Raw genomic sequence first — 22,465 nt, forward strand, 5'->3', positions numbered from 1 at the left:
GGGAGATTGGCTTAGAAAGAACGAAAGAGAGAATACGTTGAGGAAAGATCAGTATATTGAAGCATTGACACACTTTTGTGTTCAATCAAAGACATAATTACATGCTCTTGCAGAATCCTTCATGAAAATTTCTCACCTGCAAGAAATTCTGGTCAAGCAACAAGGTTTTCTACTTGAATAAATTCACAAGCTGAAGACTGAAAGTTGTAATCCGTCTTCATTGAGCACTGATATGAAGGACTGAGTTGCAAAAGAAAATAAACATCAATTTTTGATTTATTTCAATGATTGTATTTGGTATATTATGAATAAAACTATCTTATTATTGAATAAAATTATTTGATTTATAATTTTTCTTGTGATAGTTTTTGATTTACATAGACAGTGCTTGAATGCTTTATCTTATTGCTATATATGTTTATGGGATGTTTGATTTCGGTTTTACTACCTTGATATTCGATCTCATAATGTTGTGAACCCTTATGGTTTGGGTGACTTTTTGATTTAGCAGGATTAAGTTCTAGCCCATGTTGGTAGGCTTTATCAAAGGATCATGAGGGGTTCTAATAGAAACAATATGTGAAAAATCACAATATGTTGAATCGGTTTTGGTTTAGTATAAAAGCATATGTGTTTCGGGGTTTTCAACTTTTGCTTGAAATAGTTAAAAACCGGTTTTCAACCTTTCTCTGGTAAAGGTTGGTTGTTGTTATTCTTTTGTTTTGCATAAGGATGACAACATAATTATATTTCGATATCAATTCTCCCTGGAAGAAGATGAAAACATATTGGAGAATAGGATGTGAAATTTGAGGTAACGAGTTTGTTAGTTAATCGTTTTCCTGTTTAAGAAAAGCCTGATTTTATTGGGTATATTTATTGCTTTTGCTTAACAAAATTTCGGTACAATTGATGTTTTATTCCATTATGTGTGTATGATGTGTGTGTGATTCAATTTTGTACGGTTAAGAAAAACTATTGTTATCTTGCTTTATTGTGTGGTATCAATCGTTTAGGCTTACAAAATTTCGGCGCAATTACGGTGCTTTAATGTCTAAGTTGTTTCAATTGCTTCCGGTTGAGGTGAATAATTATGCAAGTTGATTTATTTGGTTTGTATGAATTTTTATGGCTTAACGAAAGAAAAGGTTTACATGATGAATTGTTTAGTCCATTTCGATTCCGGATAAGAGGAACTAAGTTAATTCTGATCTTACTTAGACTTATCAAAGTGGAGGTTTTGGTTATTCAAGTCTAATCGAACGCCTTAACAAGAAATGCTAGTTAACTAAACTAGTACTTGTCTTGTTTAAAAGTTAAAGGTCTAAGTTATATGGATAATTAGAACCTGATGAGAAAAATAGAGTTATCTTTATTATGGTCTTATCGAATAAGCGATCGTATTTGTACAATCAGTTTAGCAAAGGAACTAAGGTGCTTAGTTGATTTTTGGCTTGCTAAACTAATTGGAAAAATTGCTTCGGGCAATTGTTACCTTGGTAACATATCAAAATAAAATTACTTTGTAGTTTCTGTTTTGATACTGGTTATAAAAAATGGTGTGTGGAACCCTCGTGCTTAACTCTATAGGTTGCAAGTCTTTTGAGATTTGTAAGATCCTTTTGGTTTGTCCTTTATTTTTTCATTTCTTTGTAATTTCGTGAGAAAACGGGGAGAAATATATGGAGTAAACAAGTGATACCGACACTAATTTATATTGATTGGTATCACTAAGGGAAAGGACATTGGTGCTTAAACGTTTATCTAACGAAAGAGTAAAAGCATAGACTAAGGAGGGGTATCATATCATACGATACGAATAATAAAGACGTGCGGATTGAAACTCTACCTATCTCACCTTTAGGGGGAGTATTAGCTTTGTTATTATAATGTCAACAACGGCATTTATGGAATTGAATGTATACAGGTTATTGTGCTGTTGAATTCGGGAATCAAGGCATGTGTAATGAATATTTGTAATTTTTTTATCCATATGATGTAAGAGTTTTGTCACTAAAATTGACAAAGGGGGAGATTGTTAGAGCATAGCTCGGTTGAACTCACCAAACGTTGGTATGTCAAGTTTGGTTGTCATATTTTGGTGAATCACAACTCATTTAAAGAGTCGCTTGATTATGTACTAGAGTCAACTTCGTATAGGTTATCTTGAAAGTATTAGGATACGAGACATTACAAGTATTGCGAAGACTTGAAGAAGTGAAGAAGTAAGAAGCTACAAACACAACATCATCCTTCCACTTGAGGTTAGTGATATTTGACTTGAATTGTTTCATTCCCTAACGTATCTTTCAAGTCGTCATATTGAAAACAAAACTGCGAAGCATGAACACTCAAGTTAGACATAATATTAAGGAATACAATACGAGGTTTATTGCTTAACCATTAAACTTTGTGTATAAGACATCGACGTAATCGTTTAAATGCTATTGTGATTATGTATGGGTATGAGGTGAAAATTTCATCCTAGGAAACAATGTTTTACATGTGTTTTAAGGAAGTAAATTCATGAACTTGTTTTGTGAATCGAAAAGGAAATCGCCATGCATTATTGGTATTGTTATTCATTGCATATCTTTTGAACTACCAATATGTGTGATTAGTATAACCGCTCATGACTTGTTTGTGTTCTTGGTAAAACTATTCACAAAGGCCTGACTTTTGTATTGGTATGATTTTTATTAGTGAAACCGATCTTAATTAATCACCTGAGATGGTATGATCGATTTTGTGTTATTGGTATGACCGACTCTGGGTAAAGGGGAACCGATCCTAGTAAGAGGTGCAACCTATCACAAAGGAGAATCGATCCTTGTATGAGGTGCAACAAGTTTTTAGTAGAAAGGGGAACCGATCCTATGGACATGTGAAACACGTTTTTAGGCAAAGGGGAACCGATCCTATGGACATGTGCAACACATACAAGAGATACCATATATATGTGGGGAACCGATCCTAGTACCTAGTCAACCGATTTTTTGGAAAGCTAGTGTGACTATGCAAAATACTCACATGGAGGTAGAACCGTTAAACCCATGATTGGTGATTGAGTGTTCTTGATCAATCACATAGTTCTTGAAAGTCAGATGAACCAATTCTAAACTTGTTTGGAAGTGTGGAAAATCGGTTTCAAGATTGTAAGTATGAAAGAGGACTTACAAAGTAAGGATGTCGACATACTTTGAACATGCGCAGTAACGCTAATCTTTAATTGTTCAAAGTTATTCCTTAACAGCTAAAGGAAAAAAATCCCGGATCGAAAAATAAATAAGTTAAGAATCTTTTATTTAAGGTTTTTAATTTTATATTTGGAAAATGAAAATTAGTAATGTGCATTTGCTAGTTGGAGATTTTCTAAGAGATTTTCGGTCAATATTTGGATAGAGCATTTCCAGGAATTATGGAAATCGAATTTGGAATATATTGCATATCTTGAGAATATTTTAGGTTTTGGAAATTCCTTGGTGTCCAAACTTCCTTGGTATATAAATACTTGAAGTTTGCATTTCGAGCAAACTAATCCTTCGTGACAGCAAAACTATCTCAGTTGTGCTGCTACTGGTGAAGCCGCCTATTCAGAGAGGAGAGTAACCTAATTAGGCGAAATCTCTTACGGCCGTTCAGTTTAAAGTCTTCTTTGGGATTGAGAAGCTCTATTAGTACCATTGATGAGAAACTAGATTGCGGTTTATCTTTTGTTTTCGATTGATTTGATTGACTAACGGTGGTTGAACTTTGATTACACCTAGTTTTTTTATGCTTGAGAATCTTCTCTTCTGATATAAGATTCACTCAAACTAGATCGAAGTTTCGACGGGATCTTTAGACTGTTTGTAGATCTAAAGACGTCTTGTGATAATCCATTGTTAACAGACTCCGTTCTGTGCGTGATTGATCACAAGTGTTAGAGCACTGCTCGGTCAAACTCGCATGCGTTGCTATCTCAAGCATGTTTGTCAATGTTAGTGATCAATACCATAAGTCTTGATTTCTAGTCTCTTTTAACTAAGTCTCGGACTAGGATAGTAAGTGTAGTTGAGCTCAAGGACTTCATGGCGATTCATCATACAAGAAGAAGATCTACTCAAGGAACCGGTGGAACTTCTCGACAAAAAGGTATGTGGAGACTTGAACTTACCTGTCACTCAAAAGTCTATCTATTCTATCTCCTACTCTTTGAGACAAAAATCATATGCTATACATATAGACTAGATCATACACATTTGGTATTTCGAGCCGAGTATACCTCGCCTATTTATATCTCGAAATATGTGTTGGGAAGTTTTTTGCTTTGACCAAGTTTATCTTTGCCTAGTGACGAAAGTCATGAATGTTTCAATCATTTTGAAAATTGCTTTGACGAGAAATAGTGTAACAACTATATAACGTCCTCTAAGAATGTTTCAATGATTGGAATGAGAGTTTAGATTACATAACCAATGGATTCCTTGAACCGAAGTTTTCGAACTTTGTTGATCAAGAGAACCGGAAGTATGGCAAGTTCCAAGTCCATGAACTCAGTCCGCGAACTGCCGAACTTCTCAAACCCGAAAATTTCTGCTGGAGTTGAAAAACTACTTGCGTGAGCCAAGTCCGCGAACCCAGTCCGGGAACCGGCGTAGTTCTCGTACCCGAGAATTTCTGCTGGAGTTTGTAAACTCTATCCGGTGTCTTAAGTCCGCGAACCTAGTCTGCGAACTTGAGAAGGTTATATATCTAAAGATGATTTCTGAACTTAACCTTAAAAGACTAAGGAATGCATTTGCAAACCATGGATATTAAAGTTCATGTACCGTTTCGAGTGAATCAAATCATCTTTGCTTGAATTGTGTCTTGTGTAGTTACATAAGATTTCCTTGCAATTGAACAACTCTCTTAACTAGTTCATTTGAGTCAATTGAAATAATTATGGTGAAGAAGAACATGGTTGGTATGAAACGCTATATGGTTAACCTCTTTGGGTAGACTATTGTTGAACCAATAATGTACACGTTTGGGTGTGGTTAACAAACCTAGAAGCGTACAATCATTTGTGTAAGACAAGCTAAGTTTTCGATCTAACGGTTGAGAAATATTAGCTTGAATCTAAATCAGGTTTTCATCTAACGGTGAATATTGATTTCTTTGTAACTAAGGCAAAACCCTGATTTGAAAGGCTATATAAAGGAGACATCTAGTATTGTGCAAAAATAATCCCCACACCTTACATGTGATACTAGTTTGCGTGCTAGAGTCGATTCTCCTTTAACCTTTGGTTTTCTTATTCTAAAACCAGGTTAACGACTTAAAGACTTCATTGGGATTGTGAAGCCATACCGATACTACTTTTATCGTAGTTGTGTGATCTGATCTTGCATCTTCTATCGTAACAGTACAATCATATTGATTGGCTTGAGATCGTGAGAGTTCTCCGATAGGCAAGATATAAAAAGCAATCACAAATACCTTCGTCTCATCATTTGTGATTCCACGACATCTTGTTTCGCTACCATACGATTAAGATTGTTGTGAGGTGATTGATTAATCTAGGCTGTTCTTCGGGAATATAAGACCGGATTATCAATTGGTTCATGTTCACCTTGATTATTATCCAAAGACGGAACAAAAACTTTTAGAGTTTTTCTTTAGGAGACAGATTGATCCTTTGATGGACTTGTCTGTATGAGACAGATTTGTTTACTGTTAAAGCCTGCGATTTTGGGTCGTAGCAACTCTTAGCTGTGGGTGATATCAGCTAAGGCAATCAAGTGCACAGTATCCTGCTGGGATTAGAGGCGTAGGGAGTACAACTGTACCTTGGATCAGCAGGAGACTGATTGGGGTTCAACTATAGTCCAGTCCGAAGTTAGCTTGGAGTAGGCTAGTGTCTGTAGCGGCTTAATACAGTGTGTATTCAACATGGACTAGGTCCCGGGGTTTTTCTGCATTTGCGGTTTCCTCGTTAACAAAATTCTGGTGTCCGTGTTATTTCTATTTCCGCATTATATTTGTTTATATAATTGAAATAATACAGGTTGTGCGTTTGAATCAATCAATTGGAAATCCGACCGTTGGTTGTTGATTGATCCTTGGACATTGGTCTTTGGTACCGTCCAAGTTATTCCTTGTGTTTGATTAGGACTTGCTGATTTCAATTAGCTTGAGTGAATCAAAACAAGAGAGAAATATTAACTCCTTGAGATACTTTTACCTAGATTGAGTCTGACTGTCTAGTTGATTCTCTAGAAAGTGTTTCGGAGTTAGGCCATACAGATTGCTAAGCGAAATATTTGGTGGTGTTGTTAGACCCCCGATTTTTCAATTGGTATCAGAGCAGGCAAACACGTTCAAGACCTTACAAGTCTGTGTTTGTAGCGATCTGACTCTATGGACAGTTGTGCTATCTCAATAAATGCACCACCAGATCCAGGGATTTTAGAATTCTCATCCATGACTGATTTTTTAAAATCTGTAGAAGAAATTCTATCTAAACCTCCACCAGGTACAAAATCCCTTGAAATTTTTTCTGAAGTTGAAAAGAAGCTTGAAAGCATGTCGTCTGATGTAGATGTATATCTCCAGAACGAGAAAGAATCTTTTGAAAGGCTAAATCAAGCTATGGCAAATAAGATTTATATAGAGGTTGACATTGATTCAATCATCAATGAGAACTGTGACTCTTGTCTGGAATCTTCTAGCAACCCACTGATTCTAGTTCAAGAAAAGTCACATGAACACCTCGTTACGAATAAATTTTCTCATTACTCAATCCCTGATAATTTTCCTCATGAATATATCCCGACTGGATGGAAAAAGGGAAATCAGATCTTCAATTCTTCAACACTGATAATACTCTTTGATTGTTCTATAATAATTATGTTTTGGGATGGTTTCAACACCTCATGATGTAAGAGCTGTTGGAAGGAAGATCTCTCATGGTGTCATGGTATGCAAACCCTCTTGACAAATGGTACTTGTGTACCAAACACATCCTTATCCAACACGTGCAGTTCCCACACCTTGGTTTAGGAACCGTCTCATACACGAATCCTGTTCTCGAACGTGTCGGCTTGTTTGCTTGACATATTAAAAGGGATTTTCCTTTAGTTCTTGTTCTCTTCACATTCTTCAGTACGAGAAATTGAGAGAAACCCAAACAGTTCACACATCTCTTCCTCAATTTCGTTTTTTTGAACCTTCTTCTAGTGGTTGATAGTTTTGGAATCAGAAGAAGACGGTGTTTCCTGGGTCGAAGACGGTTTGTGTTTCTAAGCTCGTTTGTGTATTTCACCATTAACAACAGTTCGCGAACCAAGTAAGTGTCTTTAATCTCTTTTGAAGTTCTTCTCTTCATAATGGAACCAAGAGATGAAACATTTTTTGATCCTAGTATAACTGCTAGTTTTATTAATCCCAAATCTCGTGAACTGTATTTAGAATTCATGAACAAAACACCCATTCGTGAACGGGTCTTTGACCCATCTAAAATTAGAGTTCCTCATTTGGACGACTTTTTTAATTATCATCATTGGGGAATCATTCACAGACCCTTAGGTATTGTTCATGCTGAAACAGTTGCTCAATTTTATGGAAACATTCACGGGGAAAATACTGATGACTACTCCTTCAAAACTATGGTGGGAGGTACGGTTATTACCGTGAACAGTGCAACCATCTCATGTTTGCTAGATGTACCTATTGGAGGTGCTAGGTTTCCTCCACCTGAGTATGAGAGACTATCATTATAAAATCTATCCAACATCTTGTTTGATCAAAACCTTGTTCGAAATGATGGTAAGGTGTTTGTAAAAGGAGCCAGTCTACATCTTAAAGTTGCTGCAAAATTCATTGTGGAAAATATGATGCCAAGCACCTGTGATAGTAATTGTTGAACCAGGGAGCTTACTGAGTTCATTTACCTTATTGTTGAAAGGAGGCAACTTGACTTTTGTGGAATTATCATTAACTCTTTGATTAGTGTCAGACACAGTGACAGGAAACCTGGGTTACCTTGTCTCATTTCAAGGATCTGTGCTAACTCCAATCTTCAGATGATTGGATCCAGTCTTGGAGGACCAGCTGTGTTAAAGATGTCTAGTATTGAAAAGATGAGGCCTTCTACTGTCAGAATCGTCCCAAGAAACTCGTCTGTCTCAGCTGCTGACAAAATTGCTATTCTCCGTGAAGAACTTGCCCAAGCAAGAGAAGAAAATGCTATTCTCAGAGAGAAAGTTGAATATGCTGGAGATGTTGTTCCAGAACTCGTGGAAAATTTTTATGAGATTGAAAAGGATCACTATGGGTTGAATGATTAGTACCTAAAACTTCTTATGCTGCTTACTTTTTCCTTCTCTCATTGGGTTTGAACTTATCTTTATACTTTATGGGCTGTAATAACTCTTATGTTTAGCTGTTGGATGTTTATCTTTCAAATTAAAGCTTGCTACATAAAATACCCATATGTTTTCTATTGTTAACTCTTTCACCTGTCAATATGAATATATTGATACAAGTTCGATGAACTCTTGACAACATATACAAAAGTTAAGCCTATATTGTCAATCCTTGACAGAAGATAGGTTAAAATCTTTTGTATCCAAGGACAATTGCTATTGTATATGCTTGTGCAAAAGAATGAATCCTTGTGTATTCCACGGTATAGATTTTCATTGATCCATCTTTTTGTATTACCGTGAGGCTCCATGATGTGTCTTATGTTGAGCACGATACAACTAAGTTGATTATTTTTGATTAACTTGGTTGGTTGTTCCGTGAGGTAAGTTATGTTGAGCATTTGGAACTAGATTAATCATCTCCTTGGTTATTTAGTTATTACTCGACAAGTTCTCTTGTGTTGAGTACATGAACGATTAAGCCAATCACTCTCTTGTATGATTAACTTAGTCGTTGCTCCGTAAGTTTACTTATGTTGAGCTTAATGAATTAAATTGGTTACTTTTGTGGTTAATTTGATTATGTATTCCGATTAGATTATTCATGGGTTTGCTTATAAATAATTTGATTGAGTGTGGGATATAAAAATCATTCTCATGGTTTTGGTGTCCAATAAAATCCTTCTTTTCTCTTGAAATTAAGGTCGCTCGTTGTTGTTCCCTTGGGAATGACATCAAATGGGGGAGAGTTCTTTTGAACTCGTGCTTAATGGTCATATCTTGAGGGGTGTGTGGCTGTGGAATTTTAGAGGGGTTATATTGTATCTTTAAACTCCTTGATGAATGCTGTTAGCTTTGGCTATATGATTGCATCTAAATAAGATGATATGTGTTTCTTTCTCTCAGTCATGAAATGTCTCTTATGGAAATTTCATTATGATCACGTTTTTGTACCTTTGCCAATTTTATTGACAAAAAAGGGGAGAATTAATATGTAGTTCACACTATAAATACATATGGTTTTCGGATCATTATGTAAGGGGGAGTGGTTTTCATGTGAGATGGAGTATTAACTAAGGGGGAGTGATACATATCACCATAGTGTTATTGTTGAAGTTGTGATACAATTAGACGTTGACACTGTATAACAATGATCGAGACCGATGCTTTCTCATTGTTATAGCTACGGATCTTCAACAACGGTGATGCTAAGCTTACAACCTTTGGGATCATTGGAGTACTTGGAAGTGACGAAGATTTCGAGGAATGTTGAATATTAGACATGTGGAATAGGAGCTACTAAAGTTTCATTATCTTTTTTGTATTCCATATGTATTGATAGTTTTGTCACTAAAATTGAAAAAGGGGGAGATTGTTAGAGCACTGCTCGGTCAAACTCGCATGCGTTGCTATTTCAAGCATGTTTGTCAATGTTAGTGATCAAAACTATAAGTCTTGATTTCTAGTCTCTTATAGCTAAGTCTCGGAATAGGATAGTAAGTGTAGTTGAGCTCAAGGACTTCATGACGATTCATCATACAAGAAGAAGATCTACTCAAGGAACCGGTGGAACTTCTCGAAAAAAAGGTATGTGGAGACTTGAACTTATCTGTCACTCAAAAGTCTATATATTCTATCTCCTACTCTTTGAGACAAAAGTCGTATGCTATACATATAGACTAGATTATACACATTTAGTCGAGCCGAGTATACCTCGCCTATCTATATCTCGAAATATGTGTTGGTAAGCTTTTCGCTTCGACCAAGTTTATCTTTACCTAGTGACGAAAGTCATGAATGTTTCAGTCACTTTGAAAATTGCTTTGACGAGAAATAGCGTAACAACTATATAATGTCCTCTAAGAATATTTCAATGATTGGAATGAGAGTTTAGATTACATAACCAATGGATTCCTCGAACCGAAGTTTTCGAACTTTGTTGATCAAGAGAACCGGAAGTATGGCAAGTGCCAAGTCCGTGAACTGCCGAAGTTCTCAAACCCGAGAATTTCTGCTGGAGTTGACAAACTACTTGCGTGAGCCAAGTCCGCGAACCCGAGAATTTCTGCTGGAGTTTGTAAACTCTATCCGGTTTCTTAAGTCCGCGAACCTAGTCTGCGAACTTGAGAAGGTTATATATCTAAAGATGATTTCTGAACTTAATCTTAAAATACTAAGGAATGCATTTGCAAACCGTGGATATTAAATTTCATGAACCGATTTGAGTGAATCAAATCATCTTTGGTTCAATTGTGTCTTGTGTAGTTACATAAGATTTCCTTGCAATTGAACAACTCTCTTAACTAGTTCATTTGAGTCAATTAAACTAGTTATGGTGAAGAAGAACATGGTTGGTATGAAACGCTATATGGTTAACCTTTTTGGGTAGACTATTGTTGAATTAACAATGTAGACGTTTGGGTGCGGTTAACAAACCTAGAAGCGTACAGTCATTTGTGTATGACAAACTAAGTTTTCGATCTAACGATTGAGAAATATTAGCTTGAATCTAAATCAGGTTTTCATCTAACGGTGAATATTGATTGCTTTGTAACTAAGGAAAAACCCTGATTTTAAAGGCTATATAAAGGAGACATCTAGTATTGTGCAAAAATAATCCCCACACCTTACGTGTGATACTAGTTTGCATGCTAGAGTCGATTCTCCTTTAACCTTTAGTTTTCTTCTTCTAAAACCAAATTAACGACTTAAAGACTTCATTGGGATTGTGAAGCCAAACCGATACTAATTTTATCGTAATTGTGTGATCTGGTCTTGCATATTCTATCGTAACAGTACAATCATATTGATTGGCTTGAGATCGTGAGAGTTCTCCGATAGGCAAGATATAAAAAGTAATCACAAACACCTTCGTCTTATCGTTTGTGATTCCACGACATCTTGTTTCGCTACCATACGATTCAGATTGTTGTGAGGTGATTGATTAATCTAGGATGTTCTTCGAGAATATAAGACCGGATTATCAATTGGTTCCTGTTCACCTTGATTATTATCAAAAGACGGAACACAAACTTTTAGGGTTTTTCTGTGGGAGACAGATTGATCCTTTCATAGACTTGTCTGTGTGAGACAGATTTGTTTATCGTTAAAGCCTTCGATTTTGGGTCGTAGTAACTCTTAGTTGTGTGTGAGATCATCTAAGGGAATCAAGTGCGCAGTATCCTGCTGGGATCAGAGGCGTAGGGAGTACAACTGTACCTTGGATCAGTGGGAGACTGATTGGGGTTCAACTATAGTCCAGTACGAAGTTAGCTTGGAGTATGCTAGTGTATGTAGCGACTTAATACAGTGTGTATTCAATCTGGACTAGGTCCCAGGTTTTTCTGCATTTGCGGTTTCCTCGTTAACAAAATTCTGGTCTCTGTGTTATTTCTATTTACGCATTATATTTGTTTATATAATTGAAATAATGCAGGTTGTGCGTTTGAATAAATCAATTGGAAATCCGACCGTTGGTTGTTGATTGATATTGATTGATCCTTGGACATTGGTCTTTGGTACCGTCCAAGTTATTCCTTGTGTTTGATTAAGACTCACTGATTTCTATTAGCTTGAGTGAATCAAAACAAGAGAGAGATATTAACTCCTCGAGATACTTTTACTTAGATTGAGTCTGACTGTCTAGTTGATTCTCTAGAAAGAGTTTTGGAGTTAGTCCATACAGATTGCTAAGCGAAATATTGGGTGGTGCTGTTAGACCCCCGCTTTTTCAACAAGAGATTCAAGTTGTTGTGTGCAGGTGTTTATTGAATATCTAAGAAGATTTGAAGACAAAGAAGACTTTGAAGATTTATGATTTGGGTTCATAATCTTTGTTGTGCACAATACTTGTTTCGGTAAAAGAGGATCCAACTATAATCGGTTTATCCTTGTGGTAGATTAGATTGATTAGTTGTGTAGATCGACATCAATACAATTATTTGTGATTAAAAGTATTGAGTGCAAAATCTTAACAATTACTTTGGTAGTTGATAATAAGATAGATCTAAGAACCTGATAAAGGAGTTCATTGAGATAAACAGAAGAGCCTTTGTCGAACTAATATCACTTGGTTGAAAAGAATTGTTACCAAACAGATTTGTTGTTCCTTTACTGTTTGGAATACGAACCAAAGGAATTGTTCAAAGTACGTGACTTATTACAGGTCGGAGGCGTGGGAATACAGACGGAACTAGGTGAACTATAGGTTTAGTTTCTTGGTCTCAACTATACGAAGTTGGTTTGATTTTGTATAGCGGCTTAATCCTGAGAGTATTCAATTCTGGACAAGGTCCCGGGGTTTTTCTGCATTTGCGGTTTCCTCGTTAACAAAATCTTGTTGTGTCATTTACTTTTATTTTCCGCAATTATAATTGTTGTTATTATAACTTAAAGTAAATTACACAAATGTTAATTCCTATTTCCTTGATAGTAATCCTATTGTGTTTGGTTAAGTCCGAACCTCTTATCAAGTAAACATACTTCGTTGTTGTATTGTCTCGATCTCGTACCCATAGACGATCACACAAAGTGTGAACCGATTAGTTGTATTTCTCGACTCAGTCCATAGACAATCACTTTCGTAGAAAATACTTATAGGTGGAAAAGTTTTAGCTTGAGGTATATTTGGGTACCCTCGCCTTTTCAGTTCTCATACACCCAAGTTGAAGACAAAGAAAAAGGTTACATCTTCACCTAAGGTTTCAGAAGATGAGGAAGAAAAATAAGATGAGGAGGAAGAAGAAGAAGATGAGGACAAAGAGGAAAAAGAAGGGGAGTTTCTTAAATGTTCAATATTAGCTAAACGTCATGGTAAAAATCTGAACATATATTTTCGCGTTGATATTTCACTTTACGATGGGCGTGTCAATGTAGAGAAATTGGATGATTGGATTGAACGTTTAGAGACATATTTTTCTTTCTTTGAATGTGGTTCAAAGGAAAAGATTTCTTTCGCGACATTGAAGCTACAAAAGCATGCTCTAACATGGTTGATAGCTTATCAAAGGCAAAACCTAGGTAACGGAGCATTGTCGTGGAAAAGATTCAAGGGAGTTGTAAGGAAACAGTTTTATTTAGTTGGCTACCTTTAGGAGAGATGGTTCAAGTGGTACAACTTGAACCAGTGACACAACCAAACCGTGCAAGAATATACTTTGGAATTTCAGAATCAGGCTATGGTTTTGAATTTAGACTTAGGAGATTATGTTATCTGTGTGAAGTATATCTTCGGGTTCCATGAGTATATACGGAAAGAGTTGAAGATGTTTTCAGTTGATACTATTGCCGAAGAAAGTATAAAATCTAATGCCATTGAAGGCAGGCTGACTTAAGAAATCTTATCCAAAGGGAAATACTAAGGGGAAATCTGGAGGTACCATTGTGAAAAGAGGTGAAAGGAGAAAAGAAGGAGGGAAGTCTAGTGATAAGGAAGGTTTGAATTGCACCCACTGCAAACAAACAAGCCAAATTATCGACAAGTGTTGGGTAAAGAACCATCATCTAAAGCCCATAGGGTTGAAGAGGAAACAAGCCAAGAAGGCAGCACTAGTCGCTCAAACTCCAAAAGAAGTCCAAGGAATAACTGAACCCAATTCAAAGCTCTATCTTATAACAGGGGAAAAAAAAGACCTATAAAATATGATCCTAGGGAGCGAATCTTCCCGGTGAAGATGCAAGTTAAAAAATCATTAGTTAATGTTGTTATTGATCCGGGAAGTCAGAAGAATTTACTTTCAAATTATTTGGTGCATTAGTTAGGATTGAAGACTTTCAAACATCTAAAACCATACCCTTTAGGATGGGGCCTTACAAGTTATATATTAATGCACGTTCAAATTTGCTCTAGATAAGTCATACATTGACGAAGTTACATGCGACATAGTTCCTTTGGATGTTTTTCAAGTAGTACTAGGTAGTCATTACCTATGGGATAGAGATGCAATTCTACAGGAGGGAACAAAAGTATACCTTTACCAAAGATGGGAAAAGTTTTGTGATTCGAGCTATAGATTATCCTCTTGAGGGAGCAAGCTTGATCACAACCGCTCGAAAGCTAAGATGATCGATCACGTACAAAACGAAGTCTGTTAACAATATATGATCACAGGTCAACGTCAGATCTAAAGACATATCTAAACTACCACTAATCTCTTGATCTAGTTTGATTGACCATATGTCAGAAGAGAAGGCTTCCAAGAATAACCAAACTAGGTGCAATCAAGAGTTAAAAACTGTTAGTCAATTAAATCAATAATCGAAAACTAAAATTACAATGCAATTCTAGTTTCCCACCAATGGTAATAGTGGTCACTTCTTGATCCCAAAGAAGTCTTTGAACTAGCTAGTAGACATAAGAGATTTCGCCTAATTAGGTTATTCTCCCCTCAAAGATAGTATTACAAATAATCCTATTAGTCGGCTACAACAATGACTATAAAGATGAAGTGTCTGCCTCAGGATAGTTTGTAATAAGAAGAAACTTTACTATTTATAGAGCAAGGTAGTTTGGACACCAAGGAAATTTCATAATAAAAAATATTCCCAAGATATGCAATAAAACACCTATTTATTTTCTGTTGGAAGATGAAAAAAACATCTCCATCCTTGTTTAAAGATGGGACCTGCTCGATCGTAAAGAGTAGGAAGTCTGAGATAAGACAAGGATTCAGTTTTATCTAATTCCAACCAATATCCAACTGTATAACTGAAATCCGTCATGGATACAACTCAATATTAGCTAGCATACAAAATACTTAGCTAATATATCTTCCAAAGATATTTGTTGCTTGCTGGAAAATAAAACATATACATTTGAAAATCTTAACAAAAAGGTTCTCAAACATTAAGGTTTGAGATCCCATCTTGAGTATCAAGGAATGTCTTTGAACAATAAAATATAAGATTTATGCACATGTTCTAATTACTCATTATGTCGACATCTTGATTGGGTATCAAGAGATATCTTTGAACAATAAAATATAAGATTTATGCACATGTTATAATTACTCATTATGTCGACATCTTGATCGGGTATCAAGGAATATCTTTGAACAATAAAATATAAGATTTATGCACATGTTATAATTACTCGTTATGTCGACATCTTAAACTTTCCTATTTAGCAAACCCAATTTTCAAAACACACAAAACCTAAAGTGTACGTGACTATAGAAATTGGTTTTACATATAGGGATCGATTCTACCATGGCTCCCAATGTATGTAAGGATCAGTTCTACATTGATTCCCATATAGGTTAGGATCGGTACTACCTAGACTCCCAACAGAGGTAAGGATCGGTACCACCTTGATTCCCAACATAGGTAAGGATCAATTCCACCATGATTCCCAAACATAAGTAGGGATCGGTCCTTCTTTCGATCTTCAATAAAAACCGGACCACCAATCCTATTTATTTCTTTCAACTACGAAACAAATTCGTAAGTCTAATTCCTTAAACTCATGTAATCAAACATAGTTTTCTAGGCATGAAATCAATCCTAAGTTCATTACACAATCCAGTAACAAGTTACAAAGATTATGTCTATGTACGAAGTTCAAAATATAAGCATTATACTTCGTAATTAAATATACATAAGTTGTAAAAGAACTTATATATTCTTCCTTGACACTTTGATCATAATAAGATGATCAAGTCTCTAATACTAGAGTTTCATGTATATAACTTCGCATGTTTTTTTTTTCAATCTAAACGACTTGAAAGTAACGATATAGATATGGAAACAAGTCAAATCTTGTATTACTAACCTAAAAGGATGACATCTTCGCTAGTGTCAATACTTCTTCAGAGTAATACTTGTATGTCTCAACATTTCTAGACTTCATAGTCTAACCTAACCAAGTTGACTCTAGTAGTTCTAATCAAGCGATTCTTGAGTTTTGATACTAAAATATGACAACCAACCTCGACATACCAATGCTTGGCGGATTCAACCGAGCAATGCTCTAACACAATAAAAAAATCATCGATGAGTGTAACCTGGGTTTATTTACAGGAGTCATACATGATGACTGGCTGAAGTGAACTTGGACTGAATAAGCCCAATTGTACGAACTAATTGAAAAAAGATACTGTAACATTTTGTATCTTGTTTTTTTTTTAATAAGTAAATACCTTTTTCTCATCTATTTGTAGAAGTTGGATAACACTTTACTCTAGATGGACGGACTTAGGACTTAGGTACTTAGGAGCAGATATGCTGAGAGTGTATGTCCCCTTATTCTGAATTAAAAGTAAATAATATGGAGAATTTATGAACAATAATGTAGTGTTACTGAATCGGAAATCTGGATGCTGTCAAAAGTATCAAAAATTTCGAAGAACTGAAAAAGAAGTGTAGCACAAATATAGTGTGACTGTTTTTTCTTATGACTATACAATTTGAGACTCATACATGAATACATCTAATTCAGAACCACACATTAAGGAGATGAGCAAAATATTGAAGCCACGAACAAACTAATCATATTATTATATCATAGTTGGAATATAGCTTCGTTACTGATTTTGTGCATCTGAATATTGAACACAAATTTCACAACTAAAACTTGTACACTTGTTGCGCATGTAAAAAAAATCTAAGCTTATGTTCTTAAATTCTTACTTGTCGGATGAGCGTCATAAAATAAGTAATCTTACAACTTGTACTGGCTTCAATTTGTTTGTGATAACTGATAAGCATTACGACAGTTTTCCATCAATGCTTGTCTCTTAAGCTCAGTCATTTTTCTTTCTTCGCTTTATATTTAGCTTGTGGCAATCGTTTTTTTTTTTTTTTTGCCTTCTTGTCTGCGCCACTTTCGCCTAGCTCTCGAAATCGAGCTACATCTATAAGTCTTGGGATTCGAATTGATTCATCTACAAATCAGTTTCATCACAAAGTTATAATTGTAGTCTATAAATTTGTTGTGTATTAAAAGAAAAAATCTTTTAGGTGCGCACACGATGCCTTCTAGTATGTGTTTTTTTAAACTACAAATAACATTGGAATTCAGATTGTAAAAGTAATACCGAAATTGTGGGCATCGGAATTGCTAGATGACTATAACTATCACAATATATGCCTAATAGCAAAATTGAATAAAATTGATTTAAAATAATGAACATTTTAAGCCTTACATACCTGAATTGAGGCATCATGAAGAGCGAGTTGTTGAATTACCCGCAAAACAACCACCTATGACACTGACTGCACGCGTACGTTGTTTTTGCTAAAGAAATAGCAAGAACCCACAAAAAGATGACATATTTATTAGGCTAGATTTTATTGCATTATCAGCTCTGGTAGTTTTTAATTCTTGACCTGCTTTACCCTCAATTGGGATGAGAAATGTACACTTTTGTCAAACCTTTTTGGTTTAGACCTTTTACCAATCAACTTGACAATATACGAACGAAGGTACCAATCCAAATTCTTCTTCCAACTAGTATATACAAAAGTGGACGATGAGGCCGAAAGATGTGGAGGGTGGTGGTGATGATGACGATCGAAGACCTAAGGAGGAGTATGGTGGCGGTAAAAGCCAGAAGATGTAATGGAAGGAGATGGTAACGGTACTGGGTAGAATATGGTAGTGGTGACAATCGAAGATTTGAAGGAGAAGGGAGGTGGCGGCAGAGGCAGAAGATAAAATGGAAGAAGGTGGTGTGGGGTGAGATTCAAACGTGAAACCAATATATCCCTATTCACCAAATGTACTTAAGCTAAATTTATGTTATAACCTGTTATTATGATTTGAATAAAAGGTTAGTTTGGAAACTTCTACAGTTTATTGGGTGCACGCTCTTTAAACGGGAGTGCCCGAAATTGGACTCGTCATTTCCTATCAATTCTAGATGGCCACACAATAGGAAATTATATGCAATACGTTGGAGATGATCTAAGCGCTTAGTATAACCGGTCAGGATAGTGATGCACAATGATTACGCGTTACAGTATAGTTGGGCAAGTTAGTGTTCGGGAAAGATGGCGCGACAGTGCATAGGATGTCAAGTGCTAAGATAACAAGACCCTACAGGGCAAGTAACGTGCAAAGGTAGCGCTACACTATAAGAACATTTGGCTAAGTAATGAAGTAATGAAGCTTATTGGCCGAGAAAATTGGCTAAGCCAAGCATATGACGTATGAATAACTAGAATGAGCTAAGGAAGTGGTCGAGATGATTGTAGCGCATAACTTGTGCAATATGGAGGCCAAGTTCAGTAAAGCGCAACAATTGCGCGATACGGAGGCCAAGTTCAGTAAAGCGCAACAGTTATGCAATATGGCTCAAGTGACAGTTAAGAATTGGTTATTGGCTTCAAGAGGAATTCAAGCCTAATTTAAAGAAATTGGCTAAGAAGAATTTCAAGTTTGCATTTGGGTATTGATGCATGATTTGTGTAGCAGTTGAAGCGTAGTGCATGACGCCGAGAAGTTCTCAAGTAGATGAGACCAATGACAAGGTAGTAAAACTAGTGGTGCTGATGCTAAAGCATGAAAAGTTAGCTAAGTTGTTTTGCAAAAGCCAATAATGATTGCTGAATTTCAGAAGAGGTTATGAAAGTGCAGACATCAAAGTTTAGACAAGTATAGTGTTTATATTGGGTCGCTTCAACGCGAACCTTGAAAGAATTAGGTGGGGGAAGTCTATAACCGGCCAGGCTAGTGAAACACAATGATTGCACGTTACAGTATAGCCGGCCAAGTCAGTGTTTGGCCAAGATGACGCGACACTGTATAGACTGTCAAGTGCTAAGATAACAAGACCCTACAGGACCAGTGATGCACAAAGGTGGCGCTACACTGTAAGAACATTTGGCTAAGTAATGAAGCTTATTGGTCGACACAATGAAAGCTTCAATGAGGGAAGGGTAAGGCAAGGCCAAAATTGACAAATGCAACATGCGATGTTGACATTAAGGCATATATCCATGGAATTAAGTTGGTCCAAACTCAAGGATGATGCAAGAAGGTAGAATAAGCCAGGAGTTGGCCTATGCATTAGTTCAAGGTTGTCCAAAGCTTGAATAATGCAAACAATCTAGTAATGCAAGAGTGACATTGCTATTGTCGAGCAAATTGGCTAAGCGAAGCATATGACACATGGATAACCAGAATGAGCTAAGGAAGTGGCCGAGATGATTGTAGAGAAACATTTGTGCAATATAAAGGCCAAGTTTAGTAAAGCGCAACAGTTGTGCAATACAGAGGCCAAGTTCAGTAAAGCGCAACAGTTGTGCAATATGGCTCAAGTGACGGTTAGGAGTTAGTTATTGGCCTCACAAGCATGCCAAAGGCGCGAGACAAGATATAACAGTTAGAAAGCAAGTTTATAAGCGTGGGAGAGTGTTCGTAACTGCTTGAGAACATGTGTTGGATGACGGAGCGAGTTTAAAGAGAAACTGGCCAAGTTGGCATAGTTAGTGGCGGTTATGGAACTGCTTTATAAGACAGATGGCTGTCCCATGCGTGTGCAATAGTTGTGCACGTTTTTTGGCTAGTAAAATTGTTGTATAAATAGTCCTAAGGCATGGGAAAATCAGTAGGCTTACATAGGAGAGTGTGAGACTCAAATTGAGAGAGTTTTTTTAAGGCTAAGGCTTGGTCCAAGAGGAACAAGTCTGTGTAAGTCCCTAAGTGGGAAAGTTTTGTATTTCTTCCCTTAGATGCAATAAAATGAGTTGATTGTGTCATGTTCTAGGTGTTCTTGGTTGACTGATTGTTGTTCGCAATGTATAGCAATGTTTGAGTGGTTTATGGTAAGCATTTGAGAAGTAAAGAGAAACGAAAAAAGGCTAAAGACTTTCGATGTAGAATCGAAGATTTGGCTATTTGCATAGGTGCAAACTTATAAGGCTGAAATGCAAGTGGGTGAAGCTTGATTCAGGAAACCACTTTGACGCCGGGTTACACTTTGGCTGGAATTTGCAAGAGGCCATTTGGAGGTGCGACACTTAGCCAGGTCCTGACGCGGCAAGCCAGATGTCCGTCATTTTTGATTTTTGTGCTTTAAGACGACCTAATAGGCAGCGTCATCTACCCTCTCTCTCTCTTTGTTTTCCTTTCTCATCACTCTTGAATTCGCTCAACTTGGTCACCTCTGCAGCTCTGCTCTTTCTCTTCAGGTATATTGTTTTGGAGATGGTACGTCATCATCATCGAAATTTATCTTCCAGAATTGATTTAATATTCAAGGGTTTCGATTTGGAAGGTGATTTTTAAGGGTTTTGAGAATCAGGGATTAGGGGCCTATTCTTAGAAATTATATCTCTTCCTATAAATTGGACCTCTCGTGCACATTCTCTACATCTTATCTTTAGTCCATCCTTATTTCTTCCTTCTAAAAACTTACTTCAGTTCAAACCATAGAGGAATCATCAGAGAAGTTCACCATGGCGGAACCAGCATCAGCATATACGGGACCAAAAGTACGTATGTATCTTTTAATCATAGTATTTTTATTACTTTCTTTCAAGGTTAAATCAATAATTTTAAAAAAACAAAAACAAAGTAAATGAGATTCAGCTTTTTTAATTTAAGGGATTCTACCTAGGGTTTCTATGTTCAATCTATTTCAATTAGCGATGCTGGTTTTCATTGTTGCAGATTTAATTAATTTTTATGTTTTAGATTTTTTCTTGTTGTTGTTGTTTATCTTCTGGAGAAATTGAGATTAATTACTGTATTAAATTTGTTTGTGGTGGTTTTCTTTCTAACAATTTCATGTTAATTTCATTGTGATTTACTATACAGGGCAGGTACATATATCTTCCTGATCGTAAAGTTCGTACGACACTAGACTGTATATATCTTGGGAAACGGAGAAAGGAGAGGCTAAGGAAGGAATATCAGGAAAAGGTGGAGGCGATTAAGCAGAAGTTTTTGAAGCAAGGGATTAATGTGGTGGTGGAGGAAAGCGAAGAGGAGGATGAGGAGAAAAGCGATGAGGTTGAGGAGGAGGTGGAATTGAAGAAGCACACAAGGGGGGAGGAAAGCGATGAGGAGGTGGAATTGAAGAAGCACACAAGGGGGGAGGAAAGCGATGAGGATGTGGAATTGAAGAAGAAGAAGAAGAAGAAGAAAAAGATCAACAATTCAGATTGAGAGGAAGGATTGACAAATCCCAAGTAGTAGTTGTAGTAGTTGTAGTTGATTGACGAAACTCTTAACTATGATGACTACTTTTATCTGCCTTAAAAGTAGTAGCCGCGGATCATATGAATGAACCTCTTATATATGTTGGTAAGTACCATTTATTTCAATTTTAAGTTCTGTGTATATATCATCTTCTGTTAATGCCATGGAATTTTGAATTTCTACTTATGTGGTGATGAAACAATTGTTAATCTGATTCCATGTTCTTCTAAATTCGTATGTAAATTCGATCAAAACACTTCAGGGACTCGTTGAGTTTGAGTCGCGCTTTAGCCATCAGGATTAGGGTGTAAAAGTTGTGCAGGAATAAGTTCTAGCGAATCATGATTTAGAAAAAGCTAAATTTCTAGGAATTGTGTATTTGGGCTCTTCACGGGGCAGGGAATTTGTGAATGAGCTTCTGCTTGCGCTATTAGAGAAAGGTAGTATAAATCCAGGGATCGATCTGATCGAACTTTTGCTTCCCAAGTAAGGATTTATCACTTCCATGATTACAATTTGGGTGTAGTACAGTGCTAATTTTGTAACTCTTAGCTTAGTGTGGATCAAGTTTGTTGCTCGAGCAGATTTGCATCATTTGGCAATTGCTGTCGAGTAATTAGCGTGCCAGTAAATTGCTGTCTTGTAATTAGTGTGCCAATAATGTTTTTTATCTTGTTTGCTCAGTGGTTTCCTGCTAGTTATTTACTTGAGTAGCACATAGAAATGTTGATAATAATTTCTCCCTCTCACTGCTACTCGATTGCAGTCTGACTTGATTTAGATTAGCGATAATGAAAAGTCAAATTTCTCGTCTAGTTGGCAACTGGCAAGTGGTGGTTTTGATCTACATACTACAGAGTCATCAAGGTACAGGCTTTTGCCCAATAAGCATCGCTATGCCCTTTTCTGGGTGGGTATTTCACAACCAAAAAAA

The 22,465-nt window shown here is 36.4% G+C and overlaps 1 protein-coding gene across 1 annotated transcript; it reads left to right on the forward strand.

Annotated features, from left to right (window-relative positions):
- Positions 1 to 20,445: 20,445 nt before the first annotated feature.
- LOC113356589 (legumin B-like) lies at positions 20,446 to 21,730 on the forward strand. Its single transcript, XM_026599763.1, has 2 exons — positions 20,446 to 20,822; positions 21,148 to 21,730. Exons 1-2 carry the CDS (start codon positions 20,787 to 20,789, stop codon positions 21,496 to 21,498), a joined length of 387 nt encoding a protein of 128 aa, XP_026455548.1. The 5' UTR covers positions 20,446 to 20,786; the 3' UTR covers positions 21,499 to 21,730.
- Positions 21,731 to 22,465: the final 735 nt, after the last annotated feature.

The sequence above is a fragment of the Papaver somniferum genome, chromosome 3, assembly GCF_003573695.1.
Source record: "Papaver somniferum cultivar HN1 chromosome 3, ASM357369v1, whole genome shotgun sequence".
Classification (NCBI taxonomy): Eukaryota; Viridiplantae; Streptophyta; class Magnoliopsida; order Ranunculales; family Papaveraceae; genus Papaver; species Papaver somniferum.

Coding starts and splice junctions, on each gene's coding strand:
- LOC113356589 (XM_026599763.1), top strand. CDS start 20,787: ATGGCGGAACCAGCATCAGCATATACGGGACCAAAA. Junction 20,823..21,147: donor CAGCATATACGGGACCAAAA/GTACGTATGTAT, acceptor TTTACTATACAG/GGCAGGTACATATATCTTCC.